Genomic DNA, 19,383 nt, shown 5'->3' with positions numbered 1-19,383 from the left:
GAGTTTCCGGTCTATTTCCAGCGCTGCGTGTTCATTCTAGGTGACTGGGGGGACTGTGTGTCATTAAAGGCCCGTCCTCTGCCTCTACCCATGTGTGAAATGCTGCGCCTTGGAGATGCTGGTCTGCTTTTGTTTGTTTGACCAGTTAGTCGGCAACTTGGAAATCCTGGCCAGAGGGTCAGTGGTGCTTGGGAGGTCAAGACCACACAGCGAGAGACAGGATTTGAATCAATCATTATAGATCATGGTGGATTTCTGCTTGTTTGCAGTGTAGAAACATGCCAAACTAAGGACATATTTATACAATATAATGTGGTTAATTCCGAGTGCACAGGCTTATTGACTATATTGTATATCACACACTGTTCTCATTTACTGTCAGGAAAGACAAATTAGCCCACTGGGACATATCACCATAACTATAAAGTTGGTCAATTATCCCCTTGTTGACAGTTTCCAAAGCATTGTGTAGTTGATTCAAAGATATTAAACTTTATTGGATAAAAAGATAAGGGACACAGCATGTATGGTTTTTCGAGCTCTGGTTTATATTACCTATATTATAGGTCCTTCATGACATTTAAAACTTTATTGGACAGGACTTAGAAATCTGGGGGCAGTATATAAAATGAGGAATTTATTAGACTTTGTGCCCTTTTGTGTAGGTTGTGTTTGAAATATTGTATGCAGAGACAGATGAGCTCAGCCTGTGTGGTTTTAATGCTGCAGTCAGTCGGTAATGATGTGCAGTAAAAGAGCAGGTAACAGATGCTGAAATAAAAGGAACATGAAATATCAATATTTAGCATAACAGATGTGATATGGCATTTTATAATGCCAATAATCCCCAACTGACCCTGTAAGTTGGCAACATCTGAGTGATTAGTACATTTAACAGTGCAGAACTGGCTCAATGGTGTTTATTCTTTCAGTTAATCAGATGCACAGGATTTTATTTTTATTTTTAGGGTCATTTTCTAATAATACACTGAGCTGAGATGTACATTTCCTACACAGAAAGTATTATGCTCTAGATGTGGCTCGGGAAAGGCTATAAAAGCTGGAGTTTTTTTTTTTTTTTTTTTTTTTCATGCAGGTGCGCATCCTCAGCCACAAGAGCAGAATTTAAAAGGAGCAGGGGAGGTAGGCTCTGCGGGGAAACCAAAGTAGGAAGTCAATAAGGCCTGAATCTTTTATGAAGGCAGAGGTATTCAGATCACAGCTCTGCCGACAGAAAGAGCAGCCTGCTGCTTATGTGAGAAGACAGAGAGAAGTAGAGGGTCTAAATCTCTCCCAGTTTTACCTCAGTCCTCGTTAACGAAGGAGCTGCTGCTCCTGTCTCACAGTGGAAGAGGTGAACGTGCAGTGTTTTTTTTTTTCTTTTACACTGATGTCAAAACTGTGCAACAATGTTAGAACACAAGACCTTGTGCCATAATAATAATAATCAGCAAGTGCATTTTATTGGTTGTATTTTGGTTAGATGGATGTCATGAACATGCTGGATTGTGGAATGCTACTTTATCTCCATTAATCACAGTAACTTTATGATCTGTAACATCAGAAACGTTCACAGTCCAAAACCACAACAATACTTAGAAGACAATCAAGACTAAGACAAAGAAATGTAGCAAGTCATCACAGCTGATGTGCTGGAACAAGAGAAGGTTTGGCATTTATCTGGTAATATGATTTGACAGATAATCTATCATCAAAATACTGATTCTGTCGAACAACTGACTGATCAACCGACTAAAGGTTGCAGATCCAGACAGCCTGGTATTAATAAAAGTAATTGCTGAGATCTGGGATCAGTTGTCTTTAAGTACTACACCTAAGCCACTTCACTGTGTGGTAATACTGCCACAGCAGAATGACAGCAATATCTGGAAAAAAATAAGAAACAAAATAAAATGATATTTGATAGTTATTTAGAACACACATTTAAAGGAAATGACAACACATCAAAATAATGAAAATGATGCAGTGTTTGCAGAATTTGAATAAATCAAAGAAAACTCTATACTAAGAAATCTATTCACTTCACTAATAAAATCACTATTTGATGGAACAGCCCCAATTTGCAATCACTGCTTTTATGCGTTTTAGCATGCGCTCATGCCCTCTAGCAGCTTTTCACACTTCACATCTGCAAAACATCAAACAGGATTCAGGTGATCACCAAATCAGAATAAAGCAGAATTCGATGTGCTGGTGTAGGATTTTAACACACACTGGCATGAAATGAATTCAGCGGTGTCCTATTTTTTTTTCAGGGCTGTATGTAACGAACTGCATACTGACATAATTGACATAATTATTACCTAACTCTCCAGTTCCCCTCAACAGTATATGTGGTTTAGTGTCCTTTAGCTCATTGCTATTGTTTAACTTCTAGTTGAAACATTCCTCCAGATAGGTGACATCACCTGGAGAGGTTTGTCAATTCAAATGATCTCATCTGAGTTCAGGAGGAGTTGGTTGATCAAGGTTACAACCTCCACAGTATGAGCAACCGGATGACATCATCTGAACTCCCCCAGATGATGTCATAGGGAGGAGTTTTTCAACTAGCAACAGAGAGATATTTTAATAAAGAGTAGGGAGGGGGACGTTTAAGAGCATCCATATGTATGTACTCCCCAAAATACAACCACAGGAAGCATGGTTTTCAATCTGGTGAAACTGCCCTTTAAAGTGAATCAGCAAAACAATATTCAGCCAAAGGATGAGGTATTCCTTGGCTGAAGCTGTAGAACTGAAATATAAATATATAAAAACTGTTCATATTTGCGGCAGTCTTTTCAACACACACTTCCGGTAGAGCTGAAACACAGCTCACTCATCTCGGTCTGCTGTCCTCACTTCACTCAGAGTTTTACTGAATGTGTTTGAGTGTGTGTTTGGTGCAGAAAGACAGAGCGTCTGAGCGCCTCTTGTTTACCAAGACCACATCTGGGAAAGTTTAAGTTTGTTATTGATCAGCGAGACAAGAACGCATCAGAGAAGCGATGTTTTGCGAGACAGCCGCTGAAAAATAGCCTGTGTTGTGCTGAGAACTCAAAATAGCCCACCACCGCCTAATCAAATTAATGCGTGCTTACTGTTGCCAAGATTTAATTTAGCATGCCGACGAAATGCATAAAGACACAGAGTGACATCGGATGAAAAGGGAAAATATTAATTTGAGTGGGAAACAAATATCCAGCGGAGCTTTAATAGATTCTTGGAAATGTAACATTGATGGTGCTGTCCTGCTCGTTCATGATATGAGCTGTGCGCACAGGAAGGAGCAGGTGCAGCATTGCAGAAAGGTCGAGGTTGGTCTTTGTGGATGTTGGCCAGCTACACCGGGGCTGGGAGATGTCCACAATAACAAACCTTTTTTATGTCCTTTTTCTCTCCCACTGATGCTCCGCTGACTCTCATTGCAATTAAAACCAAGTGTCCATCAGAGGCTATCTCTGCTCTGTGTGGCCCATATGTTTGGGTGCTGATAGAGCATGGATTACTCTGTTTGGGACACAGATAACAGGCTGTTTATAACCTTGGCAGAGTCTGGGGCCTAATCTGGCAGGAGCATATTTCCCCTTGCTCCCCGATAAAGGCCTGTTAGCAGCTTTATCACACGGACAGATAGAAGTCGAGCCAGAGCGAGACGAGCACAGCACTGAGCCCATTCTGGCACCACACACACGGTTCTGACGCTTTATTTTTAGAAAGCCTTGTCACCCCCACCCCCACCACCCCCGCCGCCTCTGCCGCCACCACCAAACACACAAACACCAGTCCCACTACTTGTCAGAAAGAGCAATTAATTTCTACATCTGCCTTCTCGGGCTACACAAGGACCAACAAACAAATTAAAAGGACAATGTCCCCATTCATCATTGTAGCGTTTGGAGTTACGTGATGCCTGTGCATGAGAAAGAAACAAGAGAAGGGAGATGGGGGCCCTGTTTGGTTGTAGTTTGTTACTGTATATACAACGTGGAACCTAAAGGTAATTAGCCTGAGCTGGAAAACACAAGCAGCCAGGGTTTATGAGAGCTGTTCTGTGTGAATGGGCACCTCGGTTTATTCTCAGAAATAATATTCCAGACTAAATAAAAGGGAGGTTGTAAAGCCGTTTCCCTGCTTATACCTCTGAGTTGCTCTGGGATGCACACAAGCCTGCTCGGCTATTTTCTGTATCCCCATCTTGATGGCTCTGCGTAGGCACAATTAGAGAGAGTGCTCCTTTCACAGCCAGAGAAAATTGTCGTCCTCGGTAAATTGCTTTTGCCGCAGCTTAAAGAAGATCTCTTGTTACCCTCTCATTCAGTCTTTCTCACGGCCCCGCTCTCTCCCCCTCTTTCAGGAAAATTGCTTTCTCGCAATCAACAGATTGCTTGCTGCACTTAGGGGTAAATACAGGTAGACTAGAGCATTAGCATAACATTATTCAGACAAGTGTCAACCTCTAGGCAGTTAGCGCTGCATCTAAGCTCAGTGTGAGGTGAAATGAAGTGCTACAGAGTTGGAGGAGCTGCTGCCGCCGCTGCCGTCGTGAGAGATTTTCAGAGAGAGGAGCTGGAATTGGCCAAAAGTGCAAGAGTAAGAAAAGATGATGTACTTCATCATTTCAGCACTTAAAATAAAAAAGTCATCTTAAGGAAATTCTTAAAGAAAGTCATCGTAAAGAAATTCAAGCATGGAAATGTGACAGCAGATCTCGCTTCAAGGTGACTTAACATATTCAGTTTACTCCCTCTCAGGCTGGCGGAGGGAGTGAGATTCTGGACTCTCTGGAGGTTGTGCAGCATGTAGGTCAGGCCGGCCTCATCATCCAGCTGCACACCGTGCAGGATCAGCTAGATGGGAAACGGCTTTATTGGTGCGGCGGTGATATATGGTCCAGTGGTATGAGACTGAAAACAGAGCTTGATGTTGGATCAGTCCTGCTCCAGAAACATTTTAATGCTTTTTCACTCGCGCCAGTTAGCTCAAATTAACCTCACAAGCATGAGTCTAATTAAGTTTCCTCATTGAAGCTTAGCACCGCTCCTCTCCTCTGCGGATGATTTGATACCCTCTGTCCTTGGGGACGGGCTGTGAAGAGCAGCAGGCGCGATCTTTCACCCTCTCCATCCTCTTCTATTACACCTCCCTTTTCCCTGCTCTTCCTTGATTGACAACAGGGGTTCCTTTTGACCTACATTTGCATCTGCTCCCTGACCCAAATAGGACCAACATAATGAGCTGCTTGGCCATTTTTTTATTGAACCGTGAGCAGGAACTTGTGTGGTTTTCATCATGACCATGGGGGGGTAGGTGGGTGGAGGGGTGTTTAGCTGTGCTGCAGTAGCTGTGTCCCTAGGGCTTTGTGTCTGGAGCTGCGGGGCTGCACAAAGACACTGTCCCATCCAGACGCCTGCCTGCACGGCCACCCGGGTCATTCTAGGTCATCTGATTACTCTTCATGGTGACTACTAATCAGGGACTTGTGCTAATGTGCCGTATCACCGAGACGCAGACACAGTGTCATCAGTCAGATTTCAATCTTATTTGTCAGGCGCTGTGTCATCAGTTTCCCTGAAGTGTCTTTCCAAATATGGCAATAAAGCCAAAATCCATTCAGAGTCCAAGCCGTGCAGAGCGTCAGGCCGTAATATAATCTGACTGTACAATGAGCCTGTTATTGTTTCCTCCCAAACACCAGGAACAGTCAGCACTGGCAGCAGCTTGTACACAAATAGAGAGAGTGAGAGTGATCCCCTGGGATCCCACAGTGCGATTCCACGAGCGAGCGTGAAAGCCGTTTGGTGCTCCCAAGACATGTAGCTCGCGTTAGTGCGGCAGCCATCACAGCAGAACCTGTCTGGTAAACACCATCATCACGCTGGAAATATGAGCAGCTACTTGATAAAGATGCTTTGTCAAAAAGTAGAAGAAAAGAACAAATCGCCTTTTTCTGTTCTTTTACGACGCTGTCAGATCGCATCTGCGAGCTCTAAAAAGGCTTCACACAGTCGGACATGTTGTAACATTCTTACTGAATACATAACAGACATGGCATGTACACATCATACACAGACATGGGGAGGAGACTGAATTTCGCTGCAGCAGAAATATAAATTTAGACATGCAGGAACAACTCTGGAACTTGTTTCCTGCTTTCATTTCCTGTCTCTTCAGTGTGGGATTTCCTATTATCAGCTAGTTTAATATACCGTGTGAATAATGTTGTTTTCCTGCAGCTTTTCGCAGCTTTCATTATAACTGTTTCCCATACTGCTGATTTTGATGAACATCCTTGTTCCTTGTTACGCTTGTGTGAGATAAAATCGTCCCTTTTTTAGGAAGAAAGGAATGAGACATATTCACCTAGAAATTGCCTCTCTTTTCATTCATTTCACTCCAGCTTTGGTCCTGCTCATTTCAGATAATATTACTCCCATCTGTGCTGAACAATCAGAAAGGAAACCCTTTCTAGTGGCTGCATTAGATGGCCTTTCATTTTCCTTGGGCCTGCAATCATAATGACATAATGTTGTGCATGAGCCTCTGCAAGCCTCTTCTCTCTGCCTCTCGCTGTGGATTCACACTCGAGCAGCTCCACTGTTCCTGATATGTAAAGTACCAAATCCTATTATTTCTCCGGCTAAATAACAGCGGTCCCAAAGGCGTTGTGTGATGTTTTAATGAGAGCCCTGATTCCCGATGCTTAACGCTGTCTTCTCCTCTGCATTTCCTTAAACTGCCAAGTAAGAGCACCATTAATAATTCAGCTCATTAAAGTGTGTAATTAATCTGGAGCTGTGTAACAGGGAGAGACTGTGGCGCAGGGAGAAAACTCTCCAGGGGGGCACAAGAGAAACATTGGGCTAAGAGACACCGTACACCCGCTGTGATGGAACCAGTTCCCCGGCACACAACCAGTCCTCCTGCATCATTTATCTGGCAGGAAAAAGCCACAAAGAGGCGGCGCCGCTGCTGCTGCTGCTACGCTCCGAGACATCTTCAGGCAACTCAGCCAATCAACAATGAAGTGCGGGTACACACAGGGCGCAGGGGCACTGTGCGTGTGTGTGTGTCTTGTGTGTGTGTCTGTGAATGTAAGGAATCTGCTGTACTTATACATGAAAAAAAAAGTGGTCATAAATCACCAATGTATTTGTGAGGCTCGTCTGCAGTAGTCAAAGTGCTTACTTTGTATAGTGAAGTTATCATACATTGATACATCATATCAGATCATACAGCCATGTATTATTATTATTATTATTGCTACTTTTATTATTATTATTATTATTATTATTATTATTATCGATACTAGCGCTCATTATTTACCAAGCAACTTAAATAATTACCTTAATCTGTTACAGTGTTATCTTGTTAGATTATGTTAACATGTTCATCACTTGTATTCCTGAGGATCTCACCAGCACATGCCTGTCAGACTATCAGCCCCAAGCACATATGCAGCAGGGGAAATTATCAAGCTTAACAAAACTCCATCCACTTAAAAAGAAATCCAAATCAGCAGCATGGGATTACTTTGGCTGTCCCAAAAACGGACTGGGGTTTCAGACGTGTTTTCCTGGTAGACAGATATCGAGTTCGCAAAAAAATGCAGGACGAAATAGGAGTTAATGCGTCAGACTGGAGAACGTCACCCTTATCGCTAACAAAAAAATAATAATCATCAAGTGCGCTGTTGAAATAATATTCCACAACTGACGTAGGTGTGTGTGTGTGTGTGTGTGTGTGAAACAGAACAGAGAATGAGTCTGGCTGCGCTGTTGCGAATAATTGGTTTGATATTCAGTTTTGATATTTGTTCTGAGCCCTATTTTTAGCATTTTTATAAGCCAAAAAATCTAATTGAGAAAATAATCCTATTAATACTTTAACAAAACACTTTGACTTAATGCTGTAAGACGCAGCTTTTGAGAATCAAGCTAGTTGTATCATGAGACTTGAATCTCTTGAATCTAAGATGTTATCATACTGTAGACATCTCATAGTGCAGCCCTAGTTCAGGGTTGTCTTTGTTCCTGTAACAGTTTGAGTTTGAGTTTGAGTGTTTGTATCGTACACAGTCTACTTGCTGTTTTAGTACACAACAAGTGCACAAACACATTCAGATGTATGAATGTTACTTGATTTTAAGCAGCTATGAGCGGATATTTGCCTGCCAGAGGGGCTCTGTCTAAAATGACTTAACAACACACAGCCCAATCATAGCAGTTGTAATGATCCCTGTGCTGTTTGCTTTCCGATGGTTCAGGTAGCAAACAGTGGCATTCACACACTCAGCATGCCTGCTGCCACTCACAAGCCCTCAGCTGCTCCAGATGTGGCTTAATTTACTGCGACTTGGCTAATCATGGTGATTAAGGATTAATTACTGTTAATCACTTTTACATAAACTGGTTGGCAGTAGGAGAGCTGCTGCTGCTGCTCTGTGAAAAATGCCACACTAGTGTGTGTAGTCAGAGAGATGGAATTGGCCAGAGCTGGAAGGCACCAGGCTTTTCAATCGGGCATTTCTGTTGGTTTATATCGAAGCTTTTTTACTCATGAGCATGAGTCAAAGGAAGCTATCCTCTGATGATTCTCTGCATCACTTAATACTCTTCATGTAGTACAAGGCCAATCACTGTACTGAATGTACGTGTAGGTAGGTTAAATTCAGAATTCCTAAAAGGGAGTTATTCTGAACACATTTTCTGGCTAACAGGAAAAACACTGTCAATATTGAACACAGCAGTCGTCTCCTGGTCAGTCGAGGCTAAACAGACACTGCTGTGCCGTGTGACTGTCCTGCTACAGGAGATAAGAATGTGAAGGAGCATAACCACTGTGAGTTCTATTAACACAGGCTGACAAGGGAATCACAGGGACATCAGGGGGTCCGGGATGAGGCTGACAACAAAGCCGCTGCACTGTTCTTGTACCCCCACCCCACCACCCCACACCCCCCTGCACAAGCTGAGGGTGGCAGTGTGGTCACCTTCCCTCCTTGGCCTGGTTTCACACTGTGACATGCTCGTCTGCTCTCCTGAAGGAATGGCTTTAATAAGGTAGAGCAGATCAAGGCGACTGTTGATGACATGGCAGGCCCAGTCAACATGCCGCCCAAGGCCATGGATGGCCTCAGTCTGGTACACGCTCCCTCTCTCATGTGGGACACACAGGACACTGTAAGCTGATGCTCTTTAACTGCTACCCATCCTTTATGTGGGATGGGTTGGTGGAACGAAACAAAACCCAACTTTAATAACATAGGTAGGGCAGGTTTTTACCTCATAGTTCTGCATTTAATCACATGCCATTTTAGACATAATTTCTGATATTTGCTATTTTTAGAATTGTACATATGGTAAAAAGGCTAACACATGAAGCATGTATAAAGTCAGCTGTTGGCAGTCCATGACTGGGTTGGTGGGTCAGTGCTCTGTTCCTTCTGACAACATGTCAGTGACTTAAATGCAGTAGTCTGCCCATAACATAACAAAGTATAGTGAGTACATTGTTTTTAGACTAGAGTCTAATTACCTTCATTGGTTGGTTACTGTGTGTATGTTCAGGATTTCATAACAAAGGCTTTACTGATTCTTTCTCTTCTGAAGCTGTGGTTACAAAGCGCAGGGGCCACATAGAGGATGAGATGCCAGCAAAGCACTTTAATGTGAAGGCTGTCAGTTCCACTCCCCTTGGTTTTCACCTTCTGAAGAGCACGAGGCCTTATCGGTTTAATTGACTCTTTATCTTTTTGTTAATTTCCCCTTTAGTGCCAGTGCTCCCATCCCACCTTTTGATATGTCACTTTACATTGGCTTGTGCATGACTTACAGGAAGTGTCTCTGTAGATTGTCATATTTAAAAAAAAAAAAAAAGGCAGGTTTCTTTTTAACAACACTGTTAAGGAGCTCGGTTGCTTTTTAATTATCTTCATTGTCCAGTGACCGCTTTGAAATGTTCTGTTAACCTTTTTCCACTTATGAGTTACGTGACTCATGTCTACACTTGAATGTAAATGCAGCAACTAACTAATTTTATTCTTTACACACCCCAGGTCTCTGTTTGTGCATATCTAAAAGGTGAGGTATCATTTTATATTGCTGGGCTGACGTCAAAGATTACAATCCTTACAAAGACGAACAGAGGGGACTTAAGGAGAGCAGGATTTAACAGTTTGATGCCTGTCGTCTCCCTCCTGGTGTATGTTGGTTCTCTTTCCATTCCAGTACACTTGCGACTGTATAATGAATTATGCCGATGTTGAATTAGCATGTAGCTGTCGCTTCAGCTCTGGTGCCTGCCTCATGACGAGACCACCGTAGCACAGGCTGCCGTCGAGAGAAGGGGCTTCTACCATGATTTATTAACTGCTGAAGCCACAATGAAGTGTGCCCACTGAAGCACCAATGCAAACAAATAGGGCCAGCGCTGTCACTGTAGATTTAAGCAGACAAGGCGACCACAGCCTGACCAGAAAGGGTTAATTATGCAAAAGCATTTGGCTCTCACCAGACACACTGTTTTTTAAGGATGGACTGATTATTCGAGGCAACATTGCATCACAACTCTCCTTTATTAAAGGCCTGATTAAATGTTGAATGTCTTTGTTTAATACTTCAGATACATTTCTGTAAATTCTTTTGGCATTTTATTTTAAGCCTTTATGATTTAAATATGCTTTACAATGTCTTCCATACACAGGAGGTCACAGAAAAGTTAGGTAGGCTTACTTCTCAGTGTGAATTAGTTAGGATATGCACTTGACCTAAGTCAGTAAGACAATTGCAACATAGTATGGTAAATATAAAATGTTAATAGCTGAAGTGGCTTATACCTAATGAATACTAATATTTTTATATAGACATTTCCAGTCAGTTTGTCAGGATCCTTTTTTTTTTTTTTTTTTTTTTTTTTGCACTTTGCATTTTAAAGAGAATAACAGACTAGGTCACTTTACACTGTGAGGTTTGAATTGCATAATTAAAATTTCAGCAGTAATTTCATTTTTGAATAAAAAATGTTAGCACGTCTGGTTTTTAGCCACAGTGGTTGTTGCCAACAACTTCCTTATGCTTAAGTAGCGCTTAAGGTTTCATATCTGATTGTTCAGCACTGATGGGAGTAATATTATCTGAAATGAGCAGGACCAATGAGCTAACACTGGATGATGTTCAATTACCAAACAGAAAACTGATACGAAAACATCATGAGTTGTCACTTTAAAGTCTGGTGCCCTTCACCTTTCTAATCAAAGTGGTTTTACAAATGTCAAGCCTGGCGGTGGTTGATCTGTCTGGACATGCTGTCAGCTGACCTGCATCGCGTGTCACATTTGGCCGACTCTCCCTGCGCTGCTATACCCGTGACTTAACACTGCAGATCACATTTCAGCATCTGGGTGCAGAACGGAGGGCCTCCTAAGGTGTCCACCAGTTTGAACCAAGGCACCCAATCTCTGTCAGAGGCCTTTATATTTGACTGTCCATCTCTCTAACTATGACAGAACAGCCCAACATCATTAATTAAACATCAGGTTCTCCCCCAGTCACCCGATCGCAATGACAGGCTGCCATGCCAACAGTCCCTGTCGACATGCCTTCGAAATCTAGAAGGGGATTACACATGGTAATGGTTTTTGACAGCCTGCCATTTGCCTCTGTTAATCTGATAGGATAACATAGCTGGACTGCAGAGCATGGTGAGCTGTGACTCTTTGAGTGTGATATTGTTGCACTATGAAAGAACAGTCATTTTGAAGATGCAAGCAGTGTCATGGAAGAATTCTTAATCCCCTGACAAGCTTTTGATACAATCCCAAATATTGTCACAGATTCAAAGATGTATTTTTACATCTTTGACTTTTCTTGCATTTGCTCAGTTTTAATATTTGTCACATGCATAAACTCCTGTCATGTATAGTGAGGTGAAATGACAGTCTATACTAGACCTGTGTCCATCCCCAGTTTGTAACATTTCTCCCAAGTAGCTGGTTCTGATGCAAGCCCCAGGCTGTCAACCTACTTTTGTTTAGCCACAGCTCCTTCCCGTTTAGAGAGAAAGAGAGAGTTTATTCTCCAATCGTTGTTCAATTATGACTCACCCCCAAAGTCAAGAGCCGCTCTGAAATGATGAATCTCTATTCCTAGTAGTTCAATTAATATTTTAATATACACACCCATCTTCATATGAGGCTACAAGCCAATCTTCTCAAATGACTAATGTATGGGGAACACAGAATGTTACATGTACTTGCTGAAAACAAGCAATGCAGGGGGAGAAGAAGGGGGTTTAGGCAAGCTGCTCTCCTCCAAATAGGGATGTAAATCATCTCCGAGCATGATATTCTGAGCTTATCCTCAAAGAGCAAACGCTTTTTCCCTTAGCTGTGTGGAAATGAAATAAATATTCCCAGATAAACGACCAGACAGCTAAACATCCACCTCTCCAAAAGCCAATTGCCCCCGGCTTTTATTAAATATCGATTTGATTTGTAAAAGGCCAGATGTTGCAGGGTTAAATAAATGTCATGTTCTCCCATTCCAGTTTACTTTTCTTGTCTTCTCAGTCGGTGACATTTTGTCTCGCTGTGTGTACACCGAGCAGTAAAACCAGCGACCGTGCACCCCCGATTCTGACCCAATCCATCCTTGCAGATCCTTGCAAAACACATGTAAGGTTGCCTTACAGTCCCCAGTTATCAGTGAATTCATCAGCAACCAGAATCAATGTAAGAATTATGAGTTTTTATTCATATTGACTCACAAAATAAAGCAGAACAGCAAAGCCTGGTGCTTTCCTCCTTGTGAGAATTGCCTGTCAACAACAGGAAGAAGGAATAAGGCATCGTCTGACAACAAGCCATCTTTGAAACGCCTCCAAGAGGGAAATGGCATCCATTAGAGACATACAGAAAATGTGTGTTCACTGAGGGGGAGGGGGAATGGGGGTCTGAATTGCTCGCATACGCAGATAATTGTTTATCCTGGGGAGAACCTTGAGTGTTTTTCTGTGGGTGGCTAAGTAAGTTCACCAGCACTATTGGACAGGGAGTGCCCAGCAGACCCAAGGCTCAAAAAACATTAGGATGAATCAATTAGTCTGCCATTAGCCAATAAAGTGGCCCTCACTGAGTCGTGTAATTATGACCCACAGCAAAGCTGATTTTATAGAGGCACATTATCTCTTTCTTTTCTTTATTAATTTTATTTGTTTGAGATAATCCCTCCATGGTTTTAATTAGGTGCTTTAGGTTCGTGCTGGAATAAATAAATCATTTGCTTCGGTCATATGAAAACACTGCAGGTCTGCGGTTTCTGATGCGAGGGAACTATACCCATCACAAGACAAGACATCATCATGTCTGTCATCATTACAAGGATCACGCTGATTAGTCACCTAAATTAAAAATGAGCATCCTTCCTTCGCAGAATCCATGTTAACCCCACTCGGCGTGAGTTCCCGTCAGATTGTAGGATAAGAGGCACCAGGAAAAGCTGGTATTTATAGGGAGCAGCTACTTAGCTTGTTCCCAGCTCAGAGGACACTGTGTAAGTGTGACAACGTGCTGTCAATGAGGGATGACAGTACACAGCCAACATGGCGTAATGCATTGTTCCTTCCTGGGTCCCTCCTGACAGATGCTCTCCAAGACAGCTGGATCAGCAGCAAGAATGGAGCTGGAATCTGAGCTTGCGTACGAGGAGAGAGTGTGATATGTGGCTGATTAGTGAGGCTGTACACGTGTCAACAAGTAAGGCCTGGGGATCATGTCATGAGTTGTGTTAATTGTCAGTTTAAGACATGACCACCTATTTATTTTAAGCATAATTCTCCACATAGAACGCCATGCTCTGCCGAATGTAGTCGTTGGCTTTCGATTTGTCCATGACCTTTCTTTTTTCACCTAAAAAAATATCAGCCTACTAGTGTTTTTTCTCCTTCCCCTCTAAAAGATCTCCTAAGAAATGACCTTCTCTGCAACAGCCACCCTTATAAGACTGATGTTGGGGGTGCTTCAAGCCAAGTAAAATAAACACTTTGTGAATGTTAAGCTGGAACTTGGCAGACGTGAACCAAATCGTTTTTGTGGACATGGGGAATTTTTATGTTCCATTTTCATTTGACAGTCGAGATGTTTTATGAGTTCGGGAAGAAATCCGGGCCTTGTTTTTTTTTTTGTTTTGTTTTTTTTTTTTTTTTTTGTTTTCGGTAGAAATATCTGAGAAGAGCTTCCTCCTTTATATTTGTGTGCTGGTGCTTGTTGAATTTGAATTGTGACTTTTTTCCTCCTGCTCTAGTATTTAAGGAGCTGTCCAGAACAATAGGCCAAATTTAGACATCAACATTTGAAGAGACATTTTCTGAATTTCCTGAGCCTCGTAACTCATTTTCAGTCCACACTAGAATACCTAATGTAGCTTCTTATATTGCACTTAAGTCAAAATTGTCAGTTTTCTTTCTCCGTCTTTAAGCATGTTCCGCTACGAGTTGATTTCCTGCTGAAAATTACTTCCAGAAAGTGCTGCTCATTTCCCTCCATGGGATATTGTGGTGTGCTCTCATTTTAACACCCACTTTAGTCTGGTGTTTATGAGGTGGTAACTATAAAAAAAACTGCCTCCCTGCACTGGTGAGAGTTCAGGAGCCAGCAGAGCAGCGGGGGCCTCTGCTGATGTATGTTAACAAAAACGGACAGCCAGGTTTAGAGGTTCTGATGGAGCAGGTTTGATTGGGACAGCGCAGGGGTAAGAGGAGATTTTCCTGTCCAAGCCTGGCCATACATTACAGGAGTGATGAAGGAGTCTGGGTAATAAGACAGGATGTTTGTACAGTCCTGCCATCCCAAGAGACCTTTCTCCACCCTCCTCCTTCTCCTCCTCCAACACTCCTCCCTTACTCAATCTACCTCCCGCTGAGCCTGTGGCCTGAACCCCTGACCCCGTCCACTTGCCAACAGTTGCCATATTTGCATTTCCAGTCCACTTATAGGCAGGGGGTGACTGAGTGATCCCCCTCCTCTTCCTATGTTAGTACAGCAGGCCTCATTCTCATCCCAGTGACCCCCTGCCCAGGCCCATAGACCCAGACAGCAGTCTGGGGTCAATGCACCAAGCACTCCTATTGTCTCTGAATTAATGAAGTGCTCCCTGCCTGTCCCTTCTCATTTAGTGACAATGAGACAAATGACAAGTGGTAACGTTTTAAATGGCTATCGACACATGCGGGGCGTAGAGTCACAGAGTCATAGCTCCTGTTAGCGCCATGGTCGAAGCCCTGCAACGATAATGCCGGCTGTCGTCGATGCACTTTCAATGTCCACACTGGGATCAATTTAGATCCTAGAAGCACCACACGCCACACAGGAGAAGGTGTTTTATATTGAAATGGATGGTTTTCAGATGGAGGAGGACGAGTCAGAGGCTGAGAGTGTTTTCAACTGAGAAAATGGAAGGTGGGACATGAATCTCCTATAGAAATGCAAGTGAGACCTCTAGTGGAAATGACAGGTATCGTCCATCCAGATAACTGTTGTTGATCCTACTTCATGATTACCATTTGTAGTCTCTTACAATCCTTGCAAACAGATCAATTGGAATTTTATGGAAGTGAAATTTTATGAGATAGTAATCTGGTCTTTTTCATCAGGTCACATTGTTCAATGTCAACATTAGTCACACATAATTTATAACAACCCAAAAAGAGGAACAGTTACAACTCCAGCCCACATTGACTAGTATAAATAATAAAAATAGTTGTGTTAACATGTGCTATCAATTACAAAACAGCTCTGTGTGGTAGAAAAGAAAAATCACAACTTTTAAAGTTGTGATTTTTCTGTCAATCTTCTAATTGATTAATTGACAAACTGTTTTAGTTTTAGGCATTCAGTTAATATGGGAGGATGGAAGACTGGTTCCCAGTTTACAGGAATTAACTGTTTGGCTGTTGGGGAATGGGGAAGCATTCAGACTGAAGAATTTTGTATTGATCACTGAGCCCAGTGCTACTAATAGGTAGTTAAAGATAGATTTGGAAAAAAGGTAAAACATATTAAATAATAAGGCTGGGTTCTTTATTGACTGCACTCATCTCGTCCTTTCTTACATGTCACTCTTTGCTACAATATACTGCATCACTCACACTGAGCTTTTGGATGTTTCGGTGCAGCTCATCCGTGCAGTCAGCCTCTGCAGCTGACAGCTCGTTACAGTGCATCACACCAGGTGTAGGTGTGACCTTTCTGACTGCTTATGACTGACCTCTGACCTTCTCCTGTCGTTGTAGTGCTAAGTATTCGCGGTGCCCAGGAGGAGGAGCCCCCAGATCCCCAGCTCATGCGGCTGGACAACATGCTGCTGGCAGAGGGGGTAGCCGGTCCGGAGAAAGGTGGGGGATCGGCGGCAGCGGCTGCAGCGGCAGCCTCAGGAGGAGCCGGAGCGGACAATTCTGCCGAGCACTCTGACTACAGAGCCAAGCTGTCCCAGATCAGACAGATCTACCACACAGAGCTGGAGAAGTATGAACAGGTGAGGGCAGCGGAGCTGAGAGGATATAGAGTATGAGAACCAGACTTTTTTTTAGAGCATTTTTATTGACCCATCTGCAGATCAGTCAGTCAATTCATCTGGATAGTTCAAAGTGCTTTACAGATTAATCAAAATGTAATAAACATCAAGTGATTGAAAACCTATGAACTAGAATATTTTTTCTGATGAATGATATTTAGTTTAACTCCAGTATGTGAGCATTTGTCACTTAGGTTCCTTGAAGATCTGAAACAGCTATACTTTTGAACTTTTTTTCAATAAAATTCAGGCTTTGCAATTAAAGCATTCAGAAAAAAAAAGGTGGTTTCACTTCCCTGGGGGATAAAGTCCACTTCACCATAAACCTAAGAATAGAAACACAGGATAGACCCCCTTAATCAAGAATGACTGGTCACTCTAACCAACCCAGTAATGGAAGCAGTCACAGAATTTGTCCAGAAATTACATCTGGCCCCACACTGCACGGGCAGGAAGAGGTTTTACCGTGTGATGAAACCATCACCACCTGCAGACAAACTGATGTCCAAGGTTGTCATAAACCTTACAGACAAAAAAAAAAAAACACACCAACAGTTATAAAAAGAAGATGTTGGACTGCTTAAAACACTTGAAAATGGATAACACCATTGACAGGGTGACAAAATCCATTGTTTTCATCCTGGAGAGCCTTCCCCTGCCTTTAAGAACATCCCAGGAAAGATAAGAAAGGGGCCTTTCTCAGACCCATCATCAGGTGCACTAACTCGGTAACTTATTTCATTGCCAAATACCTGGCCGCTATCTCAGCACCATTAGTTTGACACAGAAATCACCACATTCAGAGGAATATACTTCCAGAGTCAGGGAGGTGAAATTGGATACTGATAAAACTATGGTATGCTTTGATATATCACATCTTTCTTTACCATCACCCACAACATCAGAAGCAGCCTTAGCCCAGACCAGATATACTTGTATATATGATTATACTTTTGGCAATATATACATAGAAGAAGCACAGTAAAAAGCACTCAACTATTTTCTGGGGACGGCAAGGACCCACTGGTTCAGATGTATGGACATTGGTGAAGATCAAGATAGAGCAATTGTAGTCCACAAACCATATAAATCTATGTTCAAATAAGACAACTGACTTGCCTTCCTGGGTTGTGCAGTCATCACAGGGGCTAATTGGATCAGCCAAAAAGGACACACATTACGCCACACTTCAGATCACTGCGCTGGCTTCCTGTAGCTGCCCGCATCAGCTTTAAAGCTCTGACCCTTGCCTACAAAGTGGTCAACTCTACAGCACCTGCTTACCAGAACACCCTCATCCAGGTCTACAATCCCTTATGTCCACTGCGCTCTGCCAGCTAACTTCAAAAAGATCCAGATAGATACGGTTAAACTGTTTAGCTCAGTGGTTCCACAATGGTAGAATGAGCTACCAACCTCTGCACACTCAGCAGCCTCACTACCAATTTTTACCAATTGCATCTAAGAACAGGATTTTTGCTCAACACCACATACCTGTCCACCAGGCAGAGACTTATCAATACTAAACCATTACACTATACTCCACTAGTTTTTTTATACAGAATTTGATGCTGCTAATAACATAAATGTACAAATTTAGTCCTTTTGTTCTTCACTCATTCTGGATCAATCCTAAATTTGGGGGCAGCACTTAACTCAAAATGTTTCCTCATTATAAATCACTATGAGTATGAATTCACTTAGGGTTGTGTTTTCGCCCCAGAATAGTCCATCGTATGCAGTATGCTTTGTGTCTCTCTGTGTATTCCAAGTATAGTCTTGAAAGTCTGTTCGAGGGAAGGATGATTTCCTCTCATTGCCTTGATAACCGTTGCATTCATGACAATAGCATCCCTTTCAGATGAATTTGGAGTAGGACAGATGAACACGCAGATAGACAGACACAGACAAAGCCTGACACGACTAAACCCAGAGAGAGATCGACGGGAGGAGAAGAAATAAAGAAGAGGAGACAGTAAGAGACACGGAGTCGGAGTGTAATATCGTAGCAGATTCACGCCTGGTGTCACACAGGAGGGATGAATGAAACGTCGTGGCATGTTCGTCTCTCAGGGTGGCTATGCTGTGAAAGTGTGTGCCTGAGAAGGGAACAGCTGTCATTGGTTCTTCTCAACACACTGCCATCACCACTTCTGTTAAATATGAAATATTTCAGCACTTATATTCCCCCTTGGCTCCGTGAGAACGTTTGCCCCAGAACTAAATTGAGCAAAGAGCTGGATTTTTGTTGTTTTAAGCTTCTTTCATCTGTGAATTTTAAATACTGCGCTTACCCTGTGAGTGTATGTGTTGCTGTAATGGTGCATTTGATATGCCCACATTGACAAGTTAAGGTCCTATTCAGTGGTTTAATTGAGCTTTTGGATTTATTGCTGTGTTTGCATCCTCCTCACAGGCATGTAACGAGTTCACCACTCACGTGATGAACCTGTTGCGGGAGCAGTCACGCACGCGGCCCATTTCGCCCAAAGAGATCGAGCGCATGGTGAGCATCATCCACCGCAAGTTCAGCTCCATCCAGATGCAGCTTAAACAGAGCACCTGCGAGGCCGTCATGATCCTGCGCTCCCGCTTCCTCGATGCCAGGTGTGTGTCCCTGTGTTTGTTCAGACCGTGCACGCTGTACCACACTTTGTGCAATAAATAACCCTCCAATTTAACAACGCTGCAAATAACCTCATCATGTGCTTTCCTCTCAGCCTGATATCCATATGAATGGCTGATGTAGGAGGCCTATCATGCTATAAACATGCCGCAACACATGCTGTTTTGCTTCTTAACACACACACAC

The 19,383-nt window shown here is 42.7% G+C and overlaps 1 protein-coding gene across 3 annotated transcripts in view; it reads left to right on the top strand.

Moving 5' to 3' along the window:
- LOC113152800 (pre-B-cell leukemia transcription factor 1) overlaps positions 1 to 19,383 on the top strand; it is a 53,662-nt gene that overhangs the window by 22,332 nt on the left and 11,947 nt on the right. For all 3 annotated transcript variants that reach the window (XM_026346247.2, XM_026346248.2, XM_026346246.2), the window contains exons 3-4: positions 16,291 to 16,532; positions 18,988 to 19,178. In XM_026346247.2, the coding sequence (XP_026202032.1) occupies positions 16,291 to 16,532; positions 18,988 to 19,178 (433 nt within the window). The remainder of the gene's footprint in view (positions 1 to 16,290; positions 16,533 to 18,987; positions 19,179 to 19,383) is intronic.

The sequence above is a fragment of the Anabas testudineus genome, chromosome 4 (genome assembly GCF_900324465.2).
Source record: "Anabas testudineus chromosome 4, fAnaTes1.2, whole genome shotgun sequence".
NCBI classification, from domain to species: Eukaryota; Metazoa; Chordata; class Actinopteri; order Anabantiformes; family Anabantidae; genus Anabas; species Anabas testudineus.
This window is presented reverse-complemented; position numbering and strand designations above follow the sequence as displayed.